The following is a 26,622-nucleotide window of genomic DNA, read 5'->3' as shown; positions in this document are numbered from 1 at the left end:
ATTCCAGTGCTAATTGCATCCTCTGCATTCCCATGGCGGGGCTGGGTTGAAAGAGGTCTTAGACAGAGATCTAAGCAGGGCAGGAGAGCCAAACAGCAAATGTGGTAAATCTCATGGAGTATTTAGATTTGCACCCATGGGATGTTGCCATCTGGTGGCTTGCAGACAGGGTTTGCCAAGGGATCTCCAGTGGCCTTCAAAAAGTGCTTCTCTGCTTCAGAAATTGACAATTCTGGTTCTGAAAAGCAGAGCCCATATTTAAAGTGCATTTGTGTGATGTACACAGTTACTGTATTCACTCTTGCAACACAGGAAACCTTATGAAATACATAGGCACAGCACTAGCAATAGCCAGGAGCCTCTGGTTTTCTTCTGAAACCCTTTACTGTTAATAGGGAGAGTGTAGAGAGATTTTTTTGAAAGTCCCCCTACACTGCAGATGCCCTAAAAAAAACCCAAAACAAACTATAGAAGTGTAAGACCCCACACATGACTTTTGAAATCATTTCAATACAGATTCAATCACTTTTTCCTGTGACTGATGTCATCTACAACTGGCATCATTTCCTTTTAATTACACTGCCTAGAGCAATTATGCATAGTAAAGAGGATGAACTGCAAAAAGTCTTCCTGGCTATGATATTTTATTCTATTTTAGGGTTTTTTTTTGTTTTATAATTAAGAGCATTTTCAAATCCACAGCTGGTATTGCCAAGTAGCCATTTGTTATGCAACTTGTTTACCCTTTTGGCCTACCAGTACAAAAACTGTAATTCATGAAATACAGCTTTTTCTATTAAAAGTTGTTTCTTGGGGGAAAACAAAGTCTGTGGTAGAAGAGAATAAAGCATGAACATACGTAAAGGATTTCACAGTAAAAGTTTGAAATTATGATGTTTCCAAGCTAATTGAAATCAGTCTGTGTTTTTAAATAGCAGGAAGAAAGTAAGAAACAGAAACAATTGGCAACTATGAGATTAAGAACAAATTAAAGACTGAACCTGCTTCTCCACCTTCACTTACGCATGGAGAAAAATCTCCCAGGGAGTTCAGGCATTCGTAATAAATGGGAGGGTTTCAGCCCTCTGGAAAATTCTTGCAACCATTTATCATCAGACAAAAAGTCTCTCAGCCCTTTTTCTGCCTCTAATTTTGCTTCTTCTCTCCTCTGAAACTCAGAGAGGAATCCTGCACTTTTTGAGATCGACAAGACTAAAGTGATTTGGGTGTTACAGAGCAAAGGCCCAGGGTGACAGAACAAATTGCAACAGTACACACAAAGGCAATTGTATCTCACAGAAATATCTTTTTCAGTTTCAGTGACTCGGCTGACGGACAGTGTTATTTCTTACCCTTCATTTACTTGATAAGGAGGTGCAGCAGCTCTGGATTTGCAGTAGTGGACTCTCTCTCCCTATCTGAAATTTTATTTCAAGCTCCCTCCACTGAGCTCTCCTGCATCTCCCACACACTCCACACCAGGCTTTAAATGCAAAGCAACACATTAATGCCCAATACAGCTGCTATCATGATGCCACACATACTTGCTCTACATGCACTGCACAACTGCTTGAGCTCCCAGAGCAGCTGCTCACTTTTTGAGCTTTCTCCTGCAAGAAAGTTCCCCAAATCTGCCCAAGAGCTTTCTGATGCAGAGATGATTCCACTGCCCATGGCAGGCTGTGGTCAGGGCTTTTGGCTCATGGGCAGGGATGAGGTTGTTTCTTCTCTCATTGGTTTGTTTGCCAGATCATGATTTGAGGCTTGTTTCTCAGAGGCAGGAGATGAGGTTGCTGGCTTGTAGTGAAGTTTCACTTCCCTGCTTTAACACAAACTTTCTACACTACCATGTGCTATTTGCTTGGCCATTCTATGCCTGTTATCCTCCCTACCCTGCAGAGATGCTGGGAATAAAAAAAAAATTTACTCAAGACTATCTCAGTTACTACTGTAATAAAGACTTGGTGAAATCTCAGTTTGTGATCAGCACTAAGTAGAAGCACCCATGACAGAAGTGGACACATCCATCCTCAACAGTAAAATTTCAGCAGCAACAACATTTCAGTCACAGTTGACATCATCTCTCCATCCTTCCCTGATCAGATCTGTTGTGTTTTCTTTAATATCTAAACTCTAGTCCCCAGTCTGTGCAAGTAATGCTATCCAAATGTGAGCAATACCCAGTGCCATTACACCTTGGTCTGCCACATCGAGGAGCCTTAACGTGGTGTCTGACCAGACAGCATTTTAATTTGCTTTGCAGAACTACAGAGTGCCTCTGGTACTGAGGGCCACATCTTAATTTATGGACAATTGGAGCAAGATCATTAGAATTTGAAGCACTCTAACAGTGGCAGCAAAGCAATGGGTAAATGTTTGTCGTATCTTTTTGCCCAGGCAAACAGCAGTTCAGTTGGATAAAATAACCTGATTTGTCCTTAGACTGGCAAATGAACTACTGGAAGTGCACGAAGAATCATTTACTGCCTAATTCTTGTATGTCGGTAGATTATTTTGATACTTCAAGTTATGACAGGTCACCTTGATGAGAAACTGATTCTTACAAGGGGAAATTATTTCCCTTAAGTTAAAGCAGGGCAGGATCACCACCCCAATCCATCCTTCAAAGCAATTGGAGAAATACAGGGAAATATTTTGTTCTTTGAGTAACTGCTGAATTCGCATTTAGACATCTTCATGGCAAAAAAGCTGTTCCCATAAATTTACAATCGGAAGTCCTTTCTTCTATTATGCACAGAAATAAAAACTGACATTTTAACAGTGGTGTTAACTACATATATATTCAGTGTTTAAGGCTGATGATCTAACAGCCTAAGGAAGAGGCAGATTGCTCTAGTGATTATACAAAATATAGCAGTCATTTTACTCTGAAGTTTTAAGCTTTTATTTAGGTAAAAGCTTCCAGGATTTAGAAAATTTTCACACACAATGGCAATTTAGGAGGTGTTCTGACAGTTTATGTTTTCATTCAATTTTCTTTATTTTCTCATTTAAAACTACCTTATGTTGTCAAGATTCTTTTTTTAAATGTGATTTCCTTTGAAAGCCTTGCTTAAACATTCTACCTAATTTTGGCAGCAAATGTAATAGTATCGCTTTTTTAAGACTCCATACAAAGCTACTGAAAAAGTCAAGAAAAAAAAATTTAAGATCTGATTTTGCTTTTATATTAGCTTTAATAGAATTATGGTTACAGCCTTAACCCCAGACCCCGAAATCTCCTGAGGACCACTATGAAGGACTGAAGGTTTGGGATGAGGATCAGGCAAGAGCCTCCAAGCTCAGAAGAGAAACAGAGAGGTTCAAGGCAGGCAGGCAGAGAGGTTCTGTCTGCTTGTGAGTGAACCCTTCATCCAACTGAGCCATCCCTGATGAGTTGCTGTGCTCCCAGGGATGTGCAACACGTCATGTATTGCAGGGACAGATAAAAGATACTCAGAGCTGGAAGTGAAGGACCAGATTCTGGCTAAAAGCTGAGTTTCTTTGCAGAGCACTTGCTAAGTACCCAGGCCTGGGTGTTTAAACAAGGGCTGGTCTCCCACACACTGTCTCTTGTTCCTGGCTAATCCTGCAGGTCAAATAACGCCAGCTCTGAGTCACCACAACCATCTCCAAGGCAACTGACTGAATATACAGCCTAAACACATGATTACTGATTCACTGTGGAGTTCAGGAAGGAGGAGGAGGAGGAAGAGCTGGGTTGAAATAAGTCATGCTTTGATTGAAATCAGAACATGTCAGTACTGAAGCAACACTGGACAAACGGTCCCCAGGATCCCCTTTACCACTAAAATCTTTTTCTCAGGTAGCTTCTCCAAAGTAGGGTATGAAAACAGAAGGGAAAGGGTGTTATCCAAACTGTTTCATCCAAGATGCCACCTCTTCTCTTGCACTACAGCCCTGGACAGTGCTCTCTGGCAAAAATGGGACTTCAGAAAAAAGGTTTTCTGAAAGGTTCATTAGTCCTTTGACTGACAAGCTGTCCCGTCCCTATCTAGCATCCCACACCACATTACTTTAGTGGGTCAAAGGGAAAAAAAAAGTTCCATTATAACTAGAGGAACAATTGAGAACATTTCCTTACTTTCTCTTTGAATCACAAATGGAGTCAGATTTCCCATAAACGGCACAAAAGGAGCCCCAGGGAGCCCTCCCCAGTGACTGTGTTATATTTGGGGCAGGCAGGACTGAGCATCACCCCAGATACCACCTGGCAGCCATGGCCCCAGCTCATCCCCACTGCTGCAAGGATACCAGGGCCAGGGGTGACAGGAAAACATCACTCCCACCCACAAATCCCATCCAGTACACAGCAGCTTCTGCCCAGGCTGAAGGGGAACACTGAAGCTTTTCAGTTCTTTTCTTGGCGACACAGTCGTAGTCCCCAGGGGGAGGTGAGGTCATGGCAGAGCCCCACACCCACCACACAAAAGCAGGGAAGGAGTCACCCCCTCTTCTTCCTCCTCGGGGGGGGGGGAAAATAAGCACTAATCTAATTGATTGCACGGGGCTCCAGTGGTCAGTAACCATAAAAAAACTTCTCTTCCCAAGCCAGCGGAGTAACTTGAACAGTACAGTAAATAAATAAATAAATAGATAAATAAAGGAGGGAATGAAAGAATTCGGTGGCCAATATTTAGCTGCTCATCATCAGGAAAAAAAACTCCTTAGCCCAAATTTTACTTCACGTGCACCTCATAAAACAGTATTTACAGAGGAGATAAAAAGGCAAACTCAAAAAATACACTCGGTCACTGAAGCTATACTACATATAGTGAAAACATCAGGAGTTCTCACACTACTCCTCATGTGCTGCATAGCAACAAGTCAGAATGAAAGGTTAATGGTAAGGACTAGTCTGGAACACACTCATTCCCACGGTCCTGAAGTCACCGAACTAAAAGTCTGAGCTGATTTGTTTTGTTTTGTTAACACCATGAAGGCTGAAAAAGAGTGGTGGGCTTCAATGTGAAAACCCACCCCATCTGGACCCGCTGTGCTGGAGGGATGGCACCAAACCGTACATTGCCTTAAACTGAGAGAGTTTCAGAAATTGTGTGTTGGCTCTGATAAGAACAATTAGATTTAGGGGGAAAGGGATGTACTTCACCAGGACTGCAGTAATGAACCTCCCAAAGTTAAGTAGATCCAAAGTGTAGCTAGGACTTAGCAGGCTGTACATATCTCTAACCTCCCAAACGTGTCTTCCATTATCTTGCTTGCATTTAAAAGTTTTTTCTATGTGTAAAGACAACCGTATTTCCTACACCAGAATGCCACCATTACACACTAAATTGCCATCTCAGAATCACATACTCTAAGGAAATCAAGCAAGAGATTTTTAAAAGGCAAAAGCAGTCATCCAAACCACACGTTCCACTCTATGAATGTGCGAATGAGGAAAAAGACAACCAACAAAAAGCATTACATTTAAGTCCACTTAAATTAACCAAAGTTCACAGACTGATACACTGATATGCAAAGAAAGGCAAATGTTTACCAGGAGAAATTGTCTCCAGGCTCCCAGGATTAATCTTTCTTGTGCTTGTGCAGTGTTGGACAGTTGACCCAGTGAAGACCAAGTAAAAAACTACATCATCTTCAACTTCGTCTTCCTCAGTCAGCTGCACTGTAATAATAGAGTCACCCTAGGGAAAAGAACAAGAAAAAAGGGTTAGGTTTCCATTTGAAAGAACTGCATCATGTAAAATAACACTTCTCTACCTCCACAGCTCCTGCTCCTTGTTCATACACTCCTTTCACACAACTTGGGGCCCATTCTAGTTTTCAGATATGCAAGTCAGCCTTAGCATGCCTCTCAGCATCACAGCCAGCCAACCAGCTAGAAAACACATTGAAGTGCAGCTCTGGGAATAGAGATGTAGAAATCTCAAGGGTATATTCAAAATACCAACTTAATATGGTGAAATCAGGCCAAGTCTGAAAAACATGAGCACAAACCCCACACAGGTTTTTTACACACACATAAACATATATACATATAAGCCACCACCTATACATAGGCAAAACAACAGAACTGGCACAGCAGCCTAAAACTGCCTCTGTTTTCCTAAATTTGAACAAATTCACTAATTCTCACTTCAGCATTCACATTAGCCACTGTGTTGATAGTTTCAGTCTAAGCAACTTCATCACTGCAGATACCTCTCATCGACAACTCAAACACAAAAGATACAGAAGTCTCATATCCACTGAGATTTTTTTCCACCTTCCTTACAGAACTCCAGTAACTGGCTTTATAGACAATGGCAGCTCTTCTCACCCATCTGTAAGCTCACATCTGAGTGAAAAGTTCAGTATATGATCAAAATTAGCAGTTGCTCAAGCCCTGAAGTCTGTTGTGATCTCTTAGATGAACATTCCTGCTTAGATTTAGTGAGGCTCTGTTTCAGTAACACAGTACAATCTATCATTTTCTTGTCTTTGCTGTCAGCAGAAATAACATTCATAAAGGGCACACATCACAGTTAACCCAGCACAGGCCACAGAAAATACACCTGAAATTCCTACACCTGCATGGAGAAGAACAGGAACAATGTCCATCAACTACAGCATTCCCTGGAAAGGAAGGCAATGGTTTGCTGCAGTTCCTACAACAATAAGTGAAGCATATTCATGTCATCTCACCAAACACCGTTTACCCACCCAAAGAATTATATAAATGACAAGAATACAAATGACAAGACACCAAGAACAACAGACTGCAACCTGACCTTCTGCCCCTTCTCCATAAAGATCAAACCCAGCTGGATGCCCCCTTAGCCAGCTCTCTGCCACCACCCTACTAAGCATGCTGTGAATGTTCCAAATCTGGAAAAGATTTGGGTATTATTGTTTTTGCAGATTATGTAATTCTAATTTGCACAGCCAATAGAAGATGCATGCCATTTCATTTGAAATCTCCTGAGGATCACTCAGTTCATCCTTTCTCCTTGTCCAATATAACTACTCCAGAAAAATCCCAGACTTTCAAGCCCTCCTGTCCACCCATCCCCTGCCAGTATCCCTTCCCATGTTCTGTCTCACATCTTCCTCATCCCAGCTCCTTTTAGGCCCCACCACTGTTTCCTCCACCAAATTCATGTCCAGTTCTCCTCCTCTTCCTCCTGGCCTGTCTGGTACATCTGGCCAGAGGCAGGACTGCACCTTGTTTTGATAGAAAAAAAATTCTGCAGTGCAGTACCCAACCAGCCCCTAGTCTTAAAAACAAATACAGTTTTGTAACATACAGGACAGAAAACCATGAATTCAATATAAGATAAATGGAGCAGTGAATCCAGTTTGCATTTCCAGAGGGTGCAGAGATACAAATGTACATTGTAGGAAAGTCTCACATGATAATATCAGAGCAGATTTCCAGCTGGGGAGAAAGCAACCATGTAGCAAAAGTATATATTGTCTATAGTCAGTGTTAAAATAAAAACAGGTGCAAAAAGAAATAAATCAAGCTTCAAATTCAAGCATGACCAGTTCACATGCTGAGCTGGAAACTAAATATTCCATTTCAAGCAAACGGATGCAGTTTTGAGCGGATGTTGAAAAAAACAAAAGCTGAAGTTTTAACCTACAAACCCTTTGTGCTTTGTTTTTTATATCCGTCTCTGTTCAAACTGTTCCTCCCTTCAGGCATGAACATACACAGTACTTAAACAGACTTATAATGTAGGTGACATTTCAGGACACTCATCAACAGGGCTGATTGTTTGAAGTAGTATGTATTAAAGAAGATTTTTCTTTAATTAAAATCAGACACTAAACAGTCCTGTGAAAGGAGAGCAAAACTGCACAGAGTGCTGGTAAGGAGACACCCGCCTGTCCCTGTGAACTCCTCAATATTTCACGGAAAAGCAATTTAATTTGCAACATTATTACAAAAGGTAATTTGTATATTTTATTATTGACAAAAAATACAAATGCATGTAGGAAACCTCAATACCAGAGGATGCACACAACCTGAAACTGCCTAAGCCAGGACTTCAAAAAAAAAAAAAGAGCTGGAAATCTTATTTAGCTACCTGACCTAATTTTGAAGGTGGCCCTGCCCACTGCAGTGGGGGCACACCAGATGACCTCTAGCTGTCCTTTCCAACCAAATTATTCCACTCTTTGCTTTTTAATTTAGCTGATTTCAGTTGTGACTCAAGTCTAGGGGAAGCACAAATTATCATCAGCTGTTATCAACCTAAAAGACATTTCAGCTGTGTCTAACCAGCACTTCATGGTGGGAAGATCACCACCCTGCTCCCTCCTTCTCCTCTTCTAGGAGACCCTCCAGTCAAAGACTGACAGGGAATGCCAAATATCTTTTTAACAGCTTTTTTTTTTTTTTCCCCTAACTTGAAATTAAGTTGTCCTCAAACATCTTCAGCAAGACCAACAATGTGCCACTTAATTGCAGGTGTTGACTTACAGGTGTCTTCTGAGCTACCTCTTAGCTGTACTGTGCCTGGTACAGTGCTCTGTGTTGACCTGAAATCCCAGAAATAAAAGAAAAGCACTAAATAACAAAGCCCATCCTCCTTCAACACACATCTCTGCTTCCCAGTTATTAACAATTTCACTGTCCACTGCCAATTTTGTTTTGATTTTGAAAGTTATCATCAGGCAACATATTAATTTGAAAGGGAAATCACACAGAAGAAAAGTTCCTCTTTCCAACATTTTTAAAGAAAATCAGTTACAAATGCAGCCAAATTCCTCCAACCCACACAGAAGACTCTCCAACAGCCCTATTGCATCAAGTCTCTAAAAACATTTTAATTGAAGCATGTTTACCTTTATTCTTTAAATATTGTTCAAAAATGTCATCTGTTCAGTATCACTGCCACACAAGGTGGTTATTATAACCCCACTTTCATCCCAATTGGCTAAGAATGGGAGGCCAGCCTGCCAATATCCCTTTGGTGAAAGTATAGACAGATCAAAGCCATTCTCTAAGGCTCAAACAAATAAGAATAATTTAATTTCTAAACAAGTTTGGATCAACTAATATTTATTTGGCTTCAAGCCCATTGGAAATGAAAACATTCCATTTTGGTCCATTCATGAAAGAGGTCACCCTCTCCCTCATTAAGATCTGAAAATCCCTGTTTTCAGAGAGCTGTAAAGGAATGTGAAGAAGGTGAATGTGGCTCTTTCCTCTAAACATATTCCCTCACTCAAACCAAAGATCTGTCTTGCCAAGGGAACAGGTACACTGGAAAAGCCAAGCCTGACCTTGGGCTTCAAACTACTACAAAACAACTCAGAAAGGGCTTTTAGAGGCACACAGCTCTGAACCTTTGGCTTAGTTAAGGCAGTAGAAATAAAATAATCTGTAAGAAGGTCCAAAAGTTGTTACTAGATCTAAATGCCAAAACACGACAGACAACACACCTGCTTGTCTGCATATTTTGCTGGTATCAGGACAACTCCACCTTTTTAGGTGTTCATTTTTCCAGTGCTGATTGTGTGTAGGCAAAGTATGAGCAACTCTGAGTAATCATTTCTTTCTCAGACTTGGTTTCTGTGCCTGTTAAAACAAATTATTTCTTTCAAACGCTTTTTTTTTTTAATACATAACCTCAGCAATATTTGGAAATAACAATGAACAAAATCTTTAAGCTCAAAAGAATTAAGGTCACTCGTGTTATTAGCTCAAAAATACTATCCACCATACAAAAAGAAATCATTATTTTAAGAATTTAAAGACATCATTCTTTTCCATTTGAGGCTCTGGAAATCTGTCTGGGGAAACCATCATAAAGGATCCTTTACAGTGGGACTGCTGCAAAGACTGCCCTAGTAAAGGCAACCTTCAGCATCTCCATTTGAACACCATGAACCTTGCTGTCAATAGATGTTTTTTCCCTGAGGAATATCAACTCTACCAGAAATAGCTACATTTCTGTGGTCTATGCTGGCTAACAATTTTAAGTTTTCTTAAAAAAAAAAAATAAATGCAAGTTGCATTTTGCATTTTTATAGCTTAAGCATGGGAATACTAAACTGGTTTTCCTCCCTTTCTTGATACTGGGTATTCTGAATGAAATAATGAAACATGTTATCTAACTGACTAACCACCCAGTCTAAAAATACTTATGAAAATGAAGCATGTGCTAGATAGCAACACTTGAAGTGGTCCAGCATTACCTTTAGCATTCTGCTTTTAATAAGAGAACACTAACAAACACTAATGCTGCATTTGTTCTACACATAAAAGCAAAATTCCTGGTGATGACCTCTGCCATCTCCAGCTGGTTTTCATGCAGGTAAAGCCTAGCCAGTGGTGGGAAGTCCATGTGCCAGATGGGTAGAAATTCACATACAAGGAAAGAAACCTTCCCAATGTAGTTCTTCTACAGAGCTGCTGTAGATATCAGGGTGATGGATACTTTAATAAAGAGGCTGGATTAGGTTATGGATAAGATGAGTAAATGTAACCTGTCACTGTAACAAGTTTTATTTTGTTTCTGCTTTTCAGGACATAAATCAGATCCTTGCTGGGTCATTGCTTAATGCATTATGTTGGGACACAAAAGGAGAAATATCCTTTCAAAACAGTTTGGGTTTTTTTTTTCCCTTAGTGAAGCTCTATCTAGCTCCTAAGAGTGCTACACTGTACCCAGGAGGACTGCCCAAAATCACAATTGTGGTTTCTTCCTCCTCCAAGGAATAAAATAAAGGTACCACTGAGCCTGAATTAATTTTTAAATGGAGTTGGACTTATTCCTATCCCAGCTTCTGCTTGACACAGAGTACACAGGATTGGCTGTGACTACAGCAGGAGGCAAGTCCTTTCACATCCCTGCACTTCAGGTTTCCTTCCCAACAAAATGGGAATGATGGTTGAAACGCACCACATAGTGTTCATTCAAATGGCTTTTAAAGGAAAATCTGGCTTTTCAGTCATATTATGTTGTTTTCGGAAAGTAACTGCACAGGACTGACAATAATTAAGTTAGACCAAATCAAAGGGAAAGTCAAGACAATTCCATCTCAAATTGGGAACTGGAGAATACTCTGAAAGCAGCTGGAAGATGGAAAAAGCAACTGCAAGGCAGCTTTAGAAAATCTGGCAGAAACCATACTGAAATAATAACAGAAAAATGTAATTGTTTAGATGCTTGATGATCCATCACCATCTACCTCTGCCAGTACACTAGGGCAACAGCTAAACTTTTGCTCCTAGACAGTGTTAGTCTTGTCTGAGTATTCTGGAAGACCCTTCCTATCCAAAGTTACTTGGGGTTGGTGCAACATGTGCTTGACCCCCTGAATATCCACATCTGGAAAGGACACCCACAGCACATTGGACATCTGGGCAGAACAGAACCAGGTGCAGGCAGAACAGCTCCTGCCTGCAAAAGGAGATGGGGATTCAGGCAACAGTTTTTAGAGTAAACATGACAGCACTCTCAACTTCTGGAATAAACCTTTCAACTGAAAAATGCTTGGAATCAGGTCTTCCCAGGTCTAAGAGCTCCAGCTGGTCAGATGTTACACAGGCACCAAGAACTTTCAATCAGTGCTGGCTCATAAGTTGCCTCCTGGTAGTTCACCCCCAGATGCTGCAATGCCACAGCCTGAAACATCCATCTCCTGTTGCAGATGTGGCCATGTACCCTGCCAGCCCTCAGCACACATATATAAAAGGAATAGGAGGAGGATAAAGGTATTTGTTACAGCAAGATAACAGCAGTCATTACAGACATCCTCAATTTTCCCAGTATGTATTGACACAGAGCAGCACTTAGGAGAAAAATCAAACAGTTTATTCTGCAGAACTCCAATCTCAGAAATAAAGGTAGGGCTGTGAAATCTGTCTCAACATGAGCAGCTCTAGAAATCCCTCCTTGCCTGGAGACATCCCCCTTGATAAAGGCACTCCTGACCTGGGTCAGGAGTGTGGAAAAAGATGGATGTCATTCAGCTGGAGTGTTGCAACCTTCTGCAGATAAAACCTCCAGGGAAAGACTCCAGAAATAAACAGAATTGCAAGCTGCCAAAGTCTGGGGTAGGTTTGGGTCCTTTTTCATAGTCAATGACTTTTGATGCCTTGATCTTAAAAGGCCACAGAAGAGAGATGTTTTCTCCAAAATAAGTTTAAAAAAAAATGAAATCACAAGACAACAAGAATTACTGCAATGGTTTGAAAATAAATAAGTAAAAATCAGTCTCCAAACCTTACTCTTTCCCTTTTAAATTAACAGCACTGCTATTACTTCTGCCAGCAAAATTTAATGGGTTAATGGGACATATACTGAGTCCCTTTGTGATGAGAAAAGCAGATTTTGCAAAGCAGCCTCTTACCCCTAAGGAAAATACAATCCCAGACCACAACATCTTGCCCACAAGACCACCAAAAGATCAGGATGATGGCACACATTTTTCTGGCAGCCCACATAGCAGCTTAAGGTGATACCTTTCATATTTCATTAACACTGCAGTGAGCCCAGGGATCTCCTTGTCCAATACCAGCCACAAAGTCATGACTGAAACACTAAAGGAAGATGCAAACCCACTCACTCAAAGGTGAGAAAAAAGAAATCAGTCCAAAAAATAAATGTAGCTTGGCCTGCTAACGGATAAAAGTTGGTGCAAAACAAAGTAAGGATGCAGTCAAAAGACTATTCAGTTAAGACTCCTTGGGTAAGAGAAATATTTGGGGAAACATGGATAATAACAACAAACAGACCAAAACTGTTGCCTCCAGACTCAAGCTAGTTCCCACACATCCATCCTGAGTGCAACCAATGCTACAAGCACAGCATGGACAGGCCTTGACTTGCCTGTCTGCAAAACCAGCATCCTTAGGGCTGATTTATTCACTCAATCTCACAGCCACACCACATCCCAAGCCAGTCCAGGTGTCCAATCTTGCAGCAGGGCTCAGTTGCAAAGAGATAAATGGCTTGAGGAGAGCAAGGGGTGAATCAGTGTGAACACCACAAGCTCCAGCAGAAATGTGTCCAAATCCCTTATTACTATCCCATGTCCTGTGACAGAGAATATCTGAGTTGGGCTCCAATCATCTCAGAGAATAATTTTTATTGAGTGTCAAAGGACTATGATAGGTATTATATACATATTAACCAAGGAAGCTTAGAGGAGATTTCTACACTGCCAACAGAAAATCCATCAAAGTAATAGGACCCCATTAGTGCTGAAAAGGACACATGATTTATCTTTAGAGAGGCACCTTCATGCCATACCACTCTGCTGCACAGAGCCAGGCAAGTTATTAGGTTGGGCTGTTAATCTGGCTGCATCATCACTTCAGCACAGGGCTCCACATTCTCTGTAGCACTTGTGTTACCTACACTGGCCCAGAGCATGTTCAGTGCATCTCTTTGGTGATGGACTCTGCTATGCAACAGTGAAGGTGATTTCTAATTGCCTTTAGCATATAGAAGAAAGTGATAGAATCAACAATAAACTTAACTGCAAAATTGAAAAAATTAAATAAATTTGAAAATTGAAAAAAAAGTAAAAAAAAAAAAAAAAAAGAAAAATTCTGTTCAACAGTTTGTGCTATGTGCAAACACCTAGGAAAGATATGGTAATCTTATTGTTTGGGTGAAATTTGCAGTATAGTGAAGAAAACGTCAATTTCATTTTTCATTTATTTGGGCAGTTTAGTGTCAGCCAGACCACTCATTTAAAATATTGTGGTCTTCCGTCCTCAGTCACCATGAGAGTACAGTCACCTGTACTGCCTGAATAAGCAACCACTGGCCAAAGTCCTAAACCCCTTCCACAGCAACCCCTGCACTGGTCTGGTACAGAGAAGAAGGAGGTGTGGAAGAACAAAAGGAATAACTATCTCACTGGGGGTTTGCCCTCTGAACTACTAAAGGCTCCATGTAATTTGACCACATGAACATGAAGAGAAGCAGAAAGACATAGGAAACTCCTCTATTGCAGAGTATCCCCTCTGGTACCATATTGTTTCCACAACAAGTTCCGATATAACTATCAGAGGTATTTCAGAGAATGAGGAAACTACTACAGCCAACTCCTATGAAACACACCCCAAGTGATGGGAATGTTTTGCTCTGGCCTCATCTTAAAGCATCTTCTGTTCCTCAGTACACTGTTAAGAGAACTGAACCAGACAACCTTATTGCCAGCTGCTTGAGTGATTGATATTATTTCCTGCTAATTACTCACATAGCAGTGAGTAATGGCAGTGCCTGGGACAACACTGGGACAACATTGCAGTGCTTGGGAGAAACAGATGGCAACCTGAATGTATTCGATGATTAATAAATTGAGCTATTCTCTTGGCATCAGAGAAGTAGAGAGAGTCTCAATTCCTGGAAGAAAAAGTACATATGATGACACTATTTGAAACAATTTCCTATCACTACAGTATTTTCACAAACAGCCTTGATGTGACTTTTTTTTTTTTCCTTTATGTTTGAAGTCATGTTTGAACACTAAAATCCAAAGACATAGAAGAGCAGAAGGATGGCATTTTCCTGGTACTTCAGCCTCGTTTACAGTACAGCAAAACTCCAAAGAGACAGAGCTCAAAGTGCTCATGTTCCTCCCAGCTGCAAAATACCCTTATCAGACATTCTTTCACAAGAACAGTACTTGGAGCCATTGTTAATGATTGAGGCACTTTTTAAAGTGCCATTTTTTTGCCTTTATAAAAGAGAAACCTTTGTAACTATTACCTTTCTGAAAACATAGCCCCTACAACCACTAGAAAGATGAAACTTTTGCAATACTTAGAAAAAAAAACAACTGGAAACAAAAATCCAGACAGGCAGCACTCAAAACGTGCCCTGCAACAGAACTGCCACTTGATGGCAGCGCACAGCATCCATCCCTGCACACAAGAAGTAACCACGGTTTGTTTTATTCCATTTTCCACTTAAGCACAAGACGGCATCGTGCTCCTGAGCAAGGCAGAGGAGCAGCATTTGCAGAGACTACATGCAGCACAACCTTCTGAAGAAGACAGGAGGGCCAGGAGATGTGAGGAGCTGTTTGAAAGCATCATCCCTCCAGCAAATCAACATCTTTGCATCAGCTTTGCTGTCAAAACTGTCTCTAGTCTAACAAAACTGCTGTGAACGCTTTGTTAAAAAATCAAGTGGGGACAGGTATCTTGATTGGTAAGATGGGGAATGTGGTCATTCTGAAGGTAATGAGAATATTTCTAAACTCTATATAACTGGATTCCATGAAGTTGGAGAGCATTTTCATCTTCTTAAATACCAAGTCCTGATCTCCACTGCTTATTCCCTCCTGAGAGGAGGCAACAGTGGCAGCCAACACAGGGATAGGATGTAATCTATCAGCATCCAACCAGACACCAACCAGCTCACTCACCACACCACAAGAAATAAAGAACCCTGAATTCAGAGCCCAAGAGGTATCTGTCATTTCACCCAGTTTCAATAAAACTTCATCTCACAATGTAAGGATTCCTTTTGCAGTTTCAGAAAACAGTCTGAAGCAATCTAACAACTCCACAGAAGAGGGGTCTGTGTTCTCCTGTTTTCCCATCCACACCTTGTACGACTCCCAGTATCTTTCTTCTGGAAGTTGTATTATTTAAAGTTCACACACAAGGCTGCAAAGCAGTGATGACTTAAGGGCAAAATTTCAGACAAGTGTTCCAGACCTGAAGCCAGACCATTTATTGTTTTCCAGCACATCCATACCCACAAAACAGGATCACAAAAGAAAAGATCAAATAGATAATGACAGGAGGAGGACTTGCAACCCAAATCCCCAGCATCTGCAGTTTCAAATAATACATAAGAAGCATTAAGCAGCTGCAACTTAATGAATGGCTCATTCTGGAGAAAGGTAATGCTGATGGTCAGGAGGCCTCTTCTGATCTCTCCATCCAAAACTGCCCTCAGTAAATGTACAAAGGTGGCTATTTCACATAAAGCCCTATACTAATCCAGATCTCATGAGCTAACCAAACAGCCTTGACATAACCAATGTATGGAACCTAAAGTCTTCATTTAGGTAACCAGACCAGGGAAGCAGCAGGCAACTTGCCAGAGAAGGCTGCAGAGCTCAGGTGGCAGCTGCCAGACTTGCATTTTGACAGAAGGGATGACTTTGTGCATGATGTTGACCAGAATTTGGGAAGTGGAAGATGAAAAGAACTTGGATCAAGGACCTAAGTAACAAAAACTTCAAAGCTGAGGTCAAGCACAGTTTAGTGAGGAAACTACTTTGCCTGCAGGATGAAAGCAGAACCAGACAAGTTGCAATGTGCTCCTCAAAAAAAATCAGTTTATTCAGATGCCCCAATCAACTTCCTCAAAACCAATCAAGAAGCAGGTTCCTCCACAAGTAACACAAACAAGTATTTTATTTGTAAAAGGTGCTCAGATGCCCTACACTCATTCATAATTCAAAGACATTTTGAAGGTGGGGCAGAAAACTACTTTGTCATTAAGAAGAAATCAAGGATCCAACAAATAAAAGACAAGGGGTTTATCAGATTCCCTCATCACAGAGCTGAACTAGACATCAGGGCTGGTTCTCCTCTTGCATAATAAGAACTCTGAGAGAAAGAAAGACAGGGCTGCTGTATACTGATTTTCATGAGAAATTCCAACATCAAAAGCATGTGAAGTATGCTCTATTTTTGCTGGTGAACTGCTTTCAGATATGCAGGCATCCCAGTGGCCTTTGTCACCATAGATGCCACTAAGCAAACAAATTCCGTGTTAGTAGAAAAGTAACTAAACCACAGCTGCCAACCCTATGACAACATTTTACTGTAGGATTATAAAGGTATTTCATTTTGTCCTTTTGTCCCTTAGGGAGAGATTTCTGAAGATCATTAGTTATTTAGCACACAATAGTGCCCAAGTCCCATCTAATAAGGTTTCAGCCACAGTACCAAGGCATCAGGCCAGCACAACACCTTGCTGCACCCATGGACCCAGGGAACTATGGGTGTTTGGGACAGGTGCTGCTGCCACAAACCTCACTATTGTATTTTTTTTTCTTTAATCCTTTAATACTTATTCCAAACAGGGCTTTTTCTTGAAACATGAACGGAGGTTATTGCAAGTGTTTTTCTCAGAAACAGACAGTGTGCTTCAGTAAGGCATAACTGTGTACAGGTGGGATAAAATAATATAAGCATTATCCTTTTCTTCCCATTCTCGATTAAAGCAGAATACACTGGGAAATCTACAGGAGCTGCTCATTCATTAACAGGAGAGAACCTACTGTACCCAAAACCAAGGTTATATTAAGAGAGGGTCAATGCATTCTTCCTGAGGCTTTTCAAGTTCATAGTTCATTAAGTTGCATGGCATTTGGGCTGGGAAGCAGGAGCTCTCATCTCTATCAAAATTCTCCTTAAGAAACCCGGCAGGTTATGCAGCTCCTAAGTGGCAGTTTATACAAGAGACTCCAGCCACAGACCTGATTAAAGACCCAAGTCAATGGGAGTATTTTTATCAATTGCCCTCCCTTGCAATCATCAAGTATGACACATTTGGGTTTGTCACTCCCAGCAACCTGGGCATATCTTAGACAAACCACACACAGGAGGAGTGCTGTGATTTAAAACAAGTTTGTTCCTTTTAATCAAAAAGGAAAAGGGAAAAAAGTTTGTAGTGATACATCATCCTTCTCCAGCTGGTAATGTTTTCCATTGCACACCCACTGATGATTATCACCAGGGAGAAAACATTCCTCTCTTAAAGGCAGATCTAAGGTTGTAGCCTTGGTAGCAATCAAGAGAAGATGACACTTTATACTTCCCAAGTCATCCCTTGCAAGTCTGATGACAACATTCATACTCACTGCCCTTAGGTTATTCTTCTGGAAAAAAATACAAAAACAAACAAACAAACAAAAACACACCACGCAAGCACATGGATTTCAGAGTGACGGGAGACATGGGTGGGCTAAAACAATTAATAATGTTCCAATAATGATGTAGCTAGCAGAGGATGAAATTAGAAGCCAGGCAGGTCACTTCTGGAGTAAGGTCTTTGGGACATTGTATGCAGCTGAAGACTTGACCTTGGTCTTTCCTTCAAATGCACTCTATATTTATTCAAGTTTGGTCAGAAAATAAGGATACAGCTTGTGATCTTTTTGCAGTTAGAATTCCTGCTGAATACTCAGCTGGATTCTCAATTAATGATAACATTTATAAGAGGATTAATGCTTCACCTTTACAGATGAGGTCTCTCATCTTTATCTTGCCTGGGGATTAGCAACAGCTGAGTTTAAGTTACTAATTTTCACTATTTCATTTGTAAACACAGAGCTTAATGAATCATGACAATAGAAAACATAATAATAAATGTCCATTGTTCAGAGCTATATTAATCCTGTTTTTCCTCTTCACATACTCCTTGATGATCTGGATATCCCAATAACATTGACAAGAGCTTGGAAGTACCTTACACTACTGAAGTTGAAATTTTGAGTTTATTGATGGAGAGATACAACTTTTATTAAAGGACAATGATCATCAAGTTCATTACAAGTATATATATAAAAAAACAAAACAACCAACAGCAACACACACAATACTGAAGCTCCTAAGTCCCTACCCCTCAACAACCAAGAAATTCTGCAGACCTGCCAGGTAAATGAAAAATTTTATTCTTAAGCTTTGAGCCCTTGGGCTTCCCAAGCACAAAGCCCCAGGCAAACCAGATACAGGTTTAAAACTGTCCTTCACCCATTAGATTCAGCAGAGCTGCCCTCTCGTTAGGGCTTAAACTACAGTTTAAGCAGGCAAGCAAAGGACTGTCCAGCCACAGAGATTTCTTCCTTTGTACATGTGTAAAATACACCAAGAAATCAATGTATATTAAGGACCTTGTATTACAGAATAACCCCTTTTTCACAGAAAATAGCTGCACCAAAGGCTATATAAAGTATGATCCACACAATTCCACACTGGATAGAAGACAATGAGTGAGAGCAGCAGCAATAGAAATGAGGTGACCCAATCTAGTCAAATGACACTTGTTTTTTGTAACCTTAACCTGTGCTAGAGAAAAATGTGGGAGACAGAAGTCATTCTCTGCTACGCACCAGAGACCACCTATGCATCAAAGTCAAGCTTGTATCACAGTAAGCCCCACCTGTAACAGGGAGAATTCAAACCATCATCATTCCAGTTATGGGAACTGCAGAAGATTTTGTTGACAACTTCCCCTCTCTGCTACCCCACTTCAGAAATCACTGCTGGCAGTGAGGCAGCAACTCCTGTTCCTACCCCATGCGAGATACCCAAGGAAGACGCCAATGGACTTGAAAACCTTTACTTCAAATGCACACCACAATACTGCTCTACAGACTCTGCAAAGTAACACTGCCAAGTCACACTGCCTTTCAGAAAGGGAGTTGGGTGCTGCCAGTGATGGGAGAGCTGCTTGACCTACAGCCTGTCTGAGCAGTAGGGTTCGTGGTATCACACAGCCAGGAACCATTCCCCTGCTATATTGAGAAATGCTTCACTCTTCTATCTCTCCTGGCATGAATCCCTCTGCCTCATGACCACACAGGCTGCCCAGGGGGGTTGTGGAGTCTCCTTCACTGGAGACATTCAAAACCCGCCTGGACAGGTTCCTAGGCGATGTACTCTAGGGGGCCCTGCTCTGGCAGGGGGGGTTGGACTAGATGATCTTTCGAGGTCCCTTCCAACCCCTAGGATTCTATGATTCTATGATTCTATGATTCTATGATTTCTACAGAGGAGGCAAATTCCAAGCAGCTAAAAGCAGGTACCAAGAAGGATGCAGCCAGTGGTCTTCTCTAATTATGTACATAATAATACAGGAATATCTATCCTTTTATTAGTCCCGATGTGGAAGTAACATCTTTTCCATCACCCACAAAACTTTATTCCCAAGTACAACTGACATCTCAGGCTCCCAGAACACTTTTCAAAACTGTAAATTATTAATCTGGGCAAGCCGGTAATTACCAGATAGAATATAATGTGCTCTAGATCTTCACTGACTTCTGGGAACTCCACTGGAGACCACATTTTTTTACTTTATTCTCCTAAAAGGAGAGACAGTAATGCTGACACTGATAAAAATAAGTAACAAATGGAGCTTTCAGGATGAAAAAAACACACAAGATTTAAAAAAAAAAATTAAAATAATAGTAATCTTGGAATCTAAGCTGTTGTCTTAAAAGAGGCAGATTATTAAGGATGCAAGGCAAAGATGTTAAGAGAAGAGGGTGAAATGTGGGAGAAGAAAGTTTTCCTAAGACATCCTGACAGGTCTAAATTTTCTGTTATTGCCAGTCATTTACTTAACAACGATCACATTTCTTATGGAGAAATTCACAGGATATTGTTCTCAGTTCTATGAAAACAACCTCAAGGAGCCTATATGCAGAAAAGGGAGCTGGCATCACTTCCACAAAAGAACCTCTTGAGCTTTAGTATTGACCTACCATGACCAGACCACAAAACTATTTTGTCTCTGCCTCTCCAAAAATAACAATACCAAGGAGATACATTTTTTCTTTGTTTTGCTCACACTTAGCAATTCTAGATAAGATGAGCTGTCAATGAATAACACAAAAAACAAAACGGATCTTAAAATGTACAAAGCAATTATACTGAGAGCAAACAGAAAGACTAAATATTGAATTTAAGACTCTTGAGTCTGTCTGAAATGGAGCTGATTTGTGTGTATACTTGGCCAGAGGAGGAAGAGGAAGAAGAGAGAAAAGGGAGTCACTGATGTATTAATAATATTGTAATCAGCTTACCTGCATTCCAAAGAAAAACTACATGGAGTGCAACACAATCATTATTTTACACTGGGCTACAGTTGACCTCAGCCCAGTCCTCCTCATTATCACATGGGGCTGAGGACTTTTAAGTATGCCACTCCAGTATCAAATACTAAATACAAGCCCACACAAAACAGTGGGAAAACAAACTAAATCATATGATAAGACTGGGAAAACACAGCCTCCAGATAAGTTCAAGTCATACACTGTTGAAAAGACACACACATTATTTTATCCTCCTTTCTACCATTCATGAGTTTCTATCGCAGCATCCTCAACATATATTTGCACATTTCATTCCCTCTTACTGTGTCATATGTTTAAGTGTCTTCAAAGTCAAGGTGCCTGCAGCAGGAGGACTGTGGTTTAAAAAATTTCAAGCAACATTTAGTTTCACAGTAATACAGAATATGGTTGTGTAATCAGGCAATTCTCCCAAAGTCAGGTCACACCAGGCAGTGTTTTAATCTTGCTTCAAGCACAAGACTTAGTACAGTAAATAGGGAATAAGTTGCAATACAAGTTTCCAGCTGGTAATTAAATGTAGCCAAAATTTAAAAGCTTCCATGGTATTAAAGCTCCATACAAACCATTATTTAAAGCATATAACACTTATTTCTCCTTCCTTCCCTTTTGAAGACAGAGTTGCAAGCAATTTTCCCTCCAAATTTTCCATCCTTGCAGCCAGCTCTCCCCTTGCCAGGGAGCTCTGCGGGCAGGACCATACACCCAGGATGGCTTCAGCAGCCCATCCTGTTTCCATCCAAGCTCTGTGGTAAGGAAATGGTTACAGACCTGGCTGGCAGCTTTGGCACCAATTTAAGACACATGCGTGCAACCTCCCCAAGTCCAGGTCCCCATGTTCTGCAACAAATCTGCTATTCAAGAGCAAGAGGAAGCTTGTTCCTTATTAACAGAGCCATCAAGGTTCCAAGCTTCCAGGAGGCTGATGTAAACCATTCCCTGCACAGCCCTTCCCTGCTTCCAGTGCCTCCCTGCCATGTCTGAAACTCCAGCCAGAAAAATATTATCCCAGTGGGCAAGCACAGCACACCAGGATGCCCTGTTTTCCACACAAAGTAATTTCTTCAGACAGCCTCCCAATACATCAAGTCAAAAGAGCAGAGCCAGGTGATCCAGCAGCTTTTGGAAATAATAAAAAAAAAAAAAAAAAAAAAAAAGCAGCAGGATGCCTTCAATGGTGACAGCATTACAACATGTCTCAAAAGTACTTTAAAACTGTCTGCTGGAAGGACAGAGGAGCTCTGTGACTTACCTGAGCCTTACCCACAGACCATTTGGAAATCAGTGAATGCAAATAAGGTCTTTGGGAAGGAAAAGACAAAAGGAGAAGGTGGAAGGGAAGCAGTTTGTGTAAACAGCAAGAGAGGATAAAACCGTTTAAATTTTGTACTCACATATAATGGAGCTTGCTGTGGATTAAGTTTCATGACCTCAGAACACTGAAATAAAAAAGGAAAGACAAATTTAAGATTTTTCTTAAGTAATTCTTCAAATGCTGCGGAATGTTAAGCTTTCAAAGCTGTAGTAGCAACCCTACATTACATTTTACAAGTCCATTTTAAACAGCAATGTTCTATTTTCTCTCAGATCAAAAAGTAGACACTTTTTTTTCTTTATTCATTATCACATTAAGCAAAGAAAACTCAAAAATTATTTCCAGAGCAAAGCATTCATCTGAACCATTGTAAATGCTGGCAATGAGGGTATCCTGAGTGACACTCACTTCTTCATGTCCATCTCAGTTTATCTTTACTCCCAGCTACCATCACATCTGCTTTTTGATAATTATCAACCTTTAATTGCTACCTCTCCATGAATTCCCCCCATTCCCACCCAAAAAATGCTTCTAAAGATTTCTAAATCTCTGCACTGTTGGAGAATATCAATCAGTCTGGCAAATACCACTTTGCCCATGTTAATTTGGTCCTTTTCACCACCTACCAAGGTTGTTTTAGTCAAGAAAATTTTTCTTTCAGGTCTGCCTCTGGAATTTCTATACAACCTGGTGAAAGTTATCTGCATTGAGCCTTGAACTTGCATTAGTTTCTCCATTGCAGTAGAAAATATTCAGCCTAAATAAAAGTTTTCATTCAATGTATGTATTAAGCAGTCCAGGATCTGAAGAAGGAATGTAAAACAATTAAAAATGGAATTTCTGCTGTTGCTCATGTCGGCAGCACTGGTAAAGCTCTGCAAATACTTCAAACCCTTTTTAAAAAGGGATGAAATACCATTCTGCTTTTCATACAGAAAACACAGGATCTCGTTCATACTTCATTCCCTTCCAAATCCCACAGTTTGCCTTTAGTGAGACAAACTAAACCACAGCCCAAGTTTTCTTTGCTGATTCCAGCTATCCTTGCTCTCTCACAGGCTCTCCTTATTTTACAAAGAACCATTTTTGTACCAGTTGCTTTCAAATGCCTGAGGTACCTGCCAAGCTTGCTCACCCAAACACAGTCCCGCTTCGAAAGGTCCTCCAAGGCTGTCAGGGGATGGACAAATACTTTTCAATAGTTTTAAATCCAGTCAAATTCATACCTACTTTCAACCTCAAGATGCTCCTTCCAACAGCAAGAATGGCTCAAAATGTTTGAGCTTCAGAGTTTTCACTTATTTATTAGCTCTTACCAAGCCTGACCTACTCATGAAAATAAAGCACTAATAGCACTATCATTTCAGTAGAAGACCTCCACAAACATCTCTGCAGGAAGTCCTCACTTAGGCCTTAAAACATGCTCCTGCTATTTCAGTCCTACTAAGGGCTCAAAAAAGAAAAAAAAAAAACCAAAAACTTGACAGAACCTGCCCATTTCCTTCACGACATACCTGAGTCTCTTTCATACTCTGAAGCCAGGCATCTTGAACATGGGTACCAAAACATTATCCAGCAAAGAGTGTTTATTATCTTACAGAAATTAAACCATGGTTAGAAAAACTTCTTTTTAAGCCCACATCACATTCATATTTTTACAAAGTCTCATTGCAACTCAACGGTTCCTTCAGGAAGCAAAATTCAGCCCTGTAGTCCAACACAACAATTTGGAAGTATTTGGATAAGACTTAAAAAATATTACTACACAGAATCAGAACAGATGATAATGTTTGAAGGGAGTTTAATTATAAAGCACTGTTTTCTGACCACATCTTTTCCATTCTTGACAAGGAACCAAACTACTTTTCTTTTTACTGATAAAGGATACAATCTGACATCCCTTTGAAGACAGAGAAGCCATACTTCTGCATTTACCTCAACTATTAGGATGACACCTTATCCCCAAACATCAGCCCTCTTTCTACATTAGCAATATTGCTACTTCTCTCCTCCTATAGGATAAGGTGCAAGTTAAAGTGTGTCACATGAAAAATGCAGGAAAACAGGACATGACAGGTTTGCATTTATCCAAGACTCCACAGACAGTACATATGTTCTCTGTTCCTCAAGGTCCACTCCACTCCCAAATAAAAGGAAGTTATTCTAACATCCTCAAATATACATAACATCCTCAGAAAAACACACACTGCTCCCTCCTTTGTTATTTAACAGCTTTACGTCTTCCCTGTCACAGTCCACAGGTATGTTAGTGTCACTTAGAATTATGCACAGTAACTTCTGTGATCTGAGAGCAAATGACATCTATGGTCACTCAAAAAGCAAAATTAAGAAGTGCACGCTAGGGGAGGTCACACCTGGATTTCAACCGCAGCTGTTTGCTTTGCTTCAGCAAAGCCACAGAGCAGCAGCCAGTTCCTCATGCTCAGCAGGGTATTATCACCACCACATCATCCCTCCTGCTCCACTTTCTCTGCTCTACCCATCCATCAAGATTCTTTCTAAAAAGTTCCAGCCAAAGCCTCACGAAATAAAGAGGAAGGGCCACATTGCAAGCCTGCGGCATGCACCTCATCCCAAACAGGGTAGAAGGATCTGGTCTTCTATATTTTCCCCTTCCTGATGTAGGTTTGAGAAGCTGAGAGCTGTTGACAGGAGGAATAAGTAATGTAGGCTGGGCCTTTTGCCTCCTTTCTGACTGTTTGGTGCTTTAACCAACCCTCTTCAGCAAAGCCATGGAGGGATCTCTATTAGCCCCAAACTAATGCATCTGTATTTGACATTTGGGTTGCAACACCATAGGATTGATCAGCTGTGAGCTCCCTTCCTGCTGTCACCTTTCTTCCACAAGATGCCATTCTAGCACCTGCCACCAACATCCATAACACCTTTTTCAGAAGGAGAAACCACAGTTGATGTGCTCTATCCCAAGGTCCATTCTTCCAGGTTTATCCCAAGGGAGCAGCTGTTAGGTCATAAATCAGGTTGGACACAATATCAAGGCATTCTAGCTCAAAGTCCCAAATATTACCCAAGCTCCTTTGATGAAGTTTTTCATCAGTCCTTTTTTGTGGAGCACACTGTATGTGTTTAAGATCACTGGGGGAAAGCAGTAAAAAGAGCTTTCCTGTGCTGTCTGACTTAAACAGGCTGCACTGAAGGTATGAAAGGTTGCAAGGAATATCAGCTGCAGAAGAGCAAGCCTTCAAAAGAGCACTTAAAATCCAAGGGAGATGGCATCCTCTGATGTTTGCCATTCAACAGAAGTGAGGGCCATTTATTTTGTCCTGCTCCATCACCTTCAGACAGATGCCAGATAGCAGCTGACAGGAGAGAGAAATGGGAAAGAGGAGAAAGGCCTGGACAGATCACAAAAAGATGGGTGGGAATAAGAAACTCTCATGGAATAACATCTTCCTGTGGTACAGTTGAGTTTAGCTGGACTGAAAGTGCCAAAAGTCATGGAGTCCAAAAGAAGTAAAAACTTGTTTAAAGAAAAAAGAACACAAAAGCTTCTCATCAAGGCAAAAAGGGGAAGTCTGAGTTCAAAATCATGACCATTTTTTTGTGGATTTCTTTGGTAAGAGAATTGCACAGCAGCAGCAAAAATAAGAGGACACTGCTAAATATTTGGTTTTGCCAAATGAAGTAAAAATCCTAAAAATATTCCTACTGGAAGATTTCTCTCCTCATTATTTAAATCATTAACTTAAAATAATTTTTCTAATACACATCAGTCCAGTTTTTCAAAGGCTGCAAACTTAGTTTGAAAGGAGAACATGCAGGTTTGGAAGAGATTTTATCTTGTTAGTAAGAGCTGAGGAAAAAACATTTGAGAAAAAACAAGTAACAGATAAGCCTGAGTGATGGCTCTGCATCAGCAAAGGACTAAATTTAGATTTCTCGAGAAAAGTACTTCTCCAGCCAGTGGGTAGGTAGGGATTAGCCCCAAAATACTTTTTAAAAGGCTTTAATACAGTCAGAAAAGGGATACAAAAGAAAGACCATATGGTCATAATCAAACCAAGATTCATAAGGATCCAAATATAGTCAATTATTAGCCTGTAGTACTTCAGGTGTAAAAAGTTTAAAAAAAAAAAAAAAAAAAAAAAGCTGAACTGTTTGTATTTTTTTTCTCTGCTGGAGGAGCACATCTTTTCTGCTGATGCTTGCTCAGAAAGCACTGCTCGCACAGAAATCATTTTGTATATTTTTGGGGAGGTAGCACTTGCTCTCCCAGGTAAGGCAGACTGCAGAGAGAACACCTGGTCCTACTGTGAGCTCAGCAGGACTGCACATGAACTGCCTTGAAAGCCAAATTCACAAGAGGAGGCAAATCTAAATCCCACCTCCCTTGCCCAGCTCCCACCCAGCACCAGAAGTCATGCTACAGTCAGCCTCCTGGCAGAGAGCTGGTTCTGCTCCATTAGCAGTGGCCTGCACTTCAGACATTTCTATTATTTCTTACA

At 40.7% G+C, this 26,622-nt stretch overlaps 1 protein-coding gene across 1 annotated transcript in view; it reads right to left on the bottom strand.

Annotated features, from left to right (window-relative positions):
- Window positions 1–26,622, bottom strand: part of LOC139800816 (A-kinase anchor protein 13-like) — an 86,200-nt gene that overhangs the window by 23,098 nt on the left and 36,480 nt on the right. Inside the window, exons 3-4 of the mRNA XM_071754294.1 lie at window positions 22,215–22,259; window positions 5,522–5,669 (exon numbers count right to left, since the gene is read on the bottom strand). Of these exons, the coding sequence (XP_071610395.1) occupies window positions 5,522–5,669; window positions 22,215–22,247 (181 nt within the window). The 5' untranslated portion in view covers window positions 22,248–22,259. The remainder of the gene's footprint in view (window positions 1–5,521; window positions 5,670–22,214; window positions 22,260–26,622) is intronic.

Source organism: Heliangelus exortis, chromosome 11 (assembly GCF_036169615.1).
Source record: "Heliangelus exortis chromosome 11, bHelExo1.hap1, whole genome shotgun sequence".
In the NCBI taxonomy this organism is placed as follows: domain Eukaryota; kingdom Metazoa; phylum Chordata; class Aves; order Apodiformes; family Trochilidae; genus Heliangelus; species Heliangelus exortis.
The sequence above is the reverse complement of the archived record's forward strand: the minus strand, read 5'-3'. Positions and strand labels throughout refer to the sequence as shown.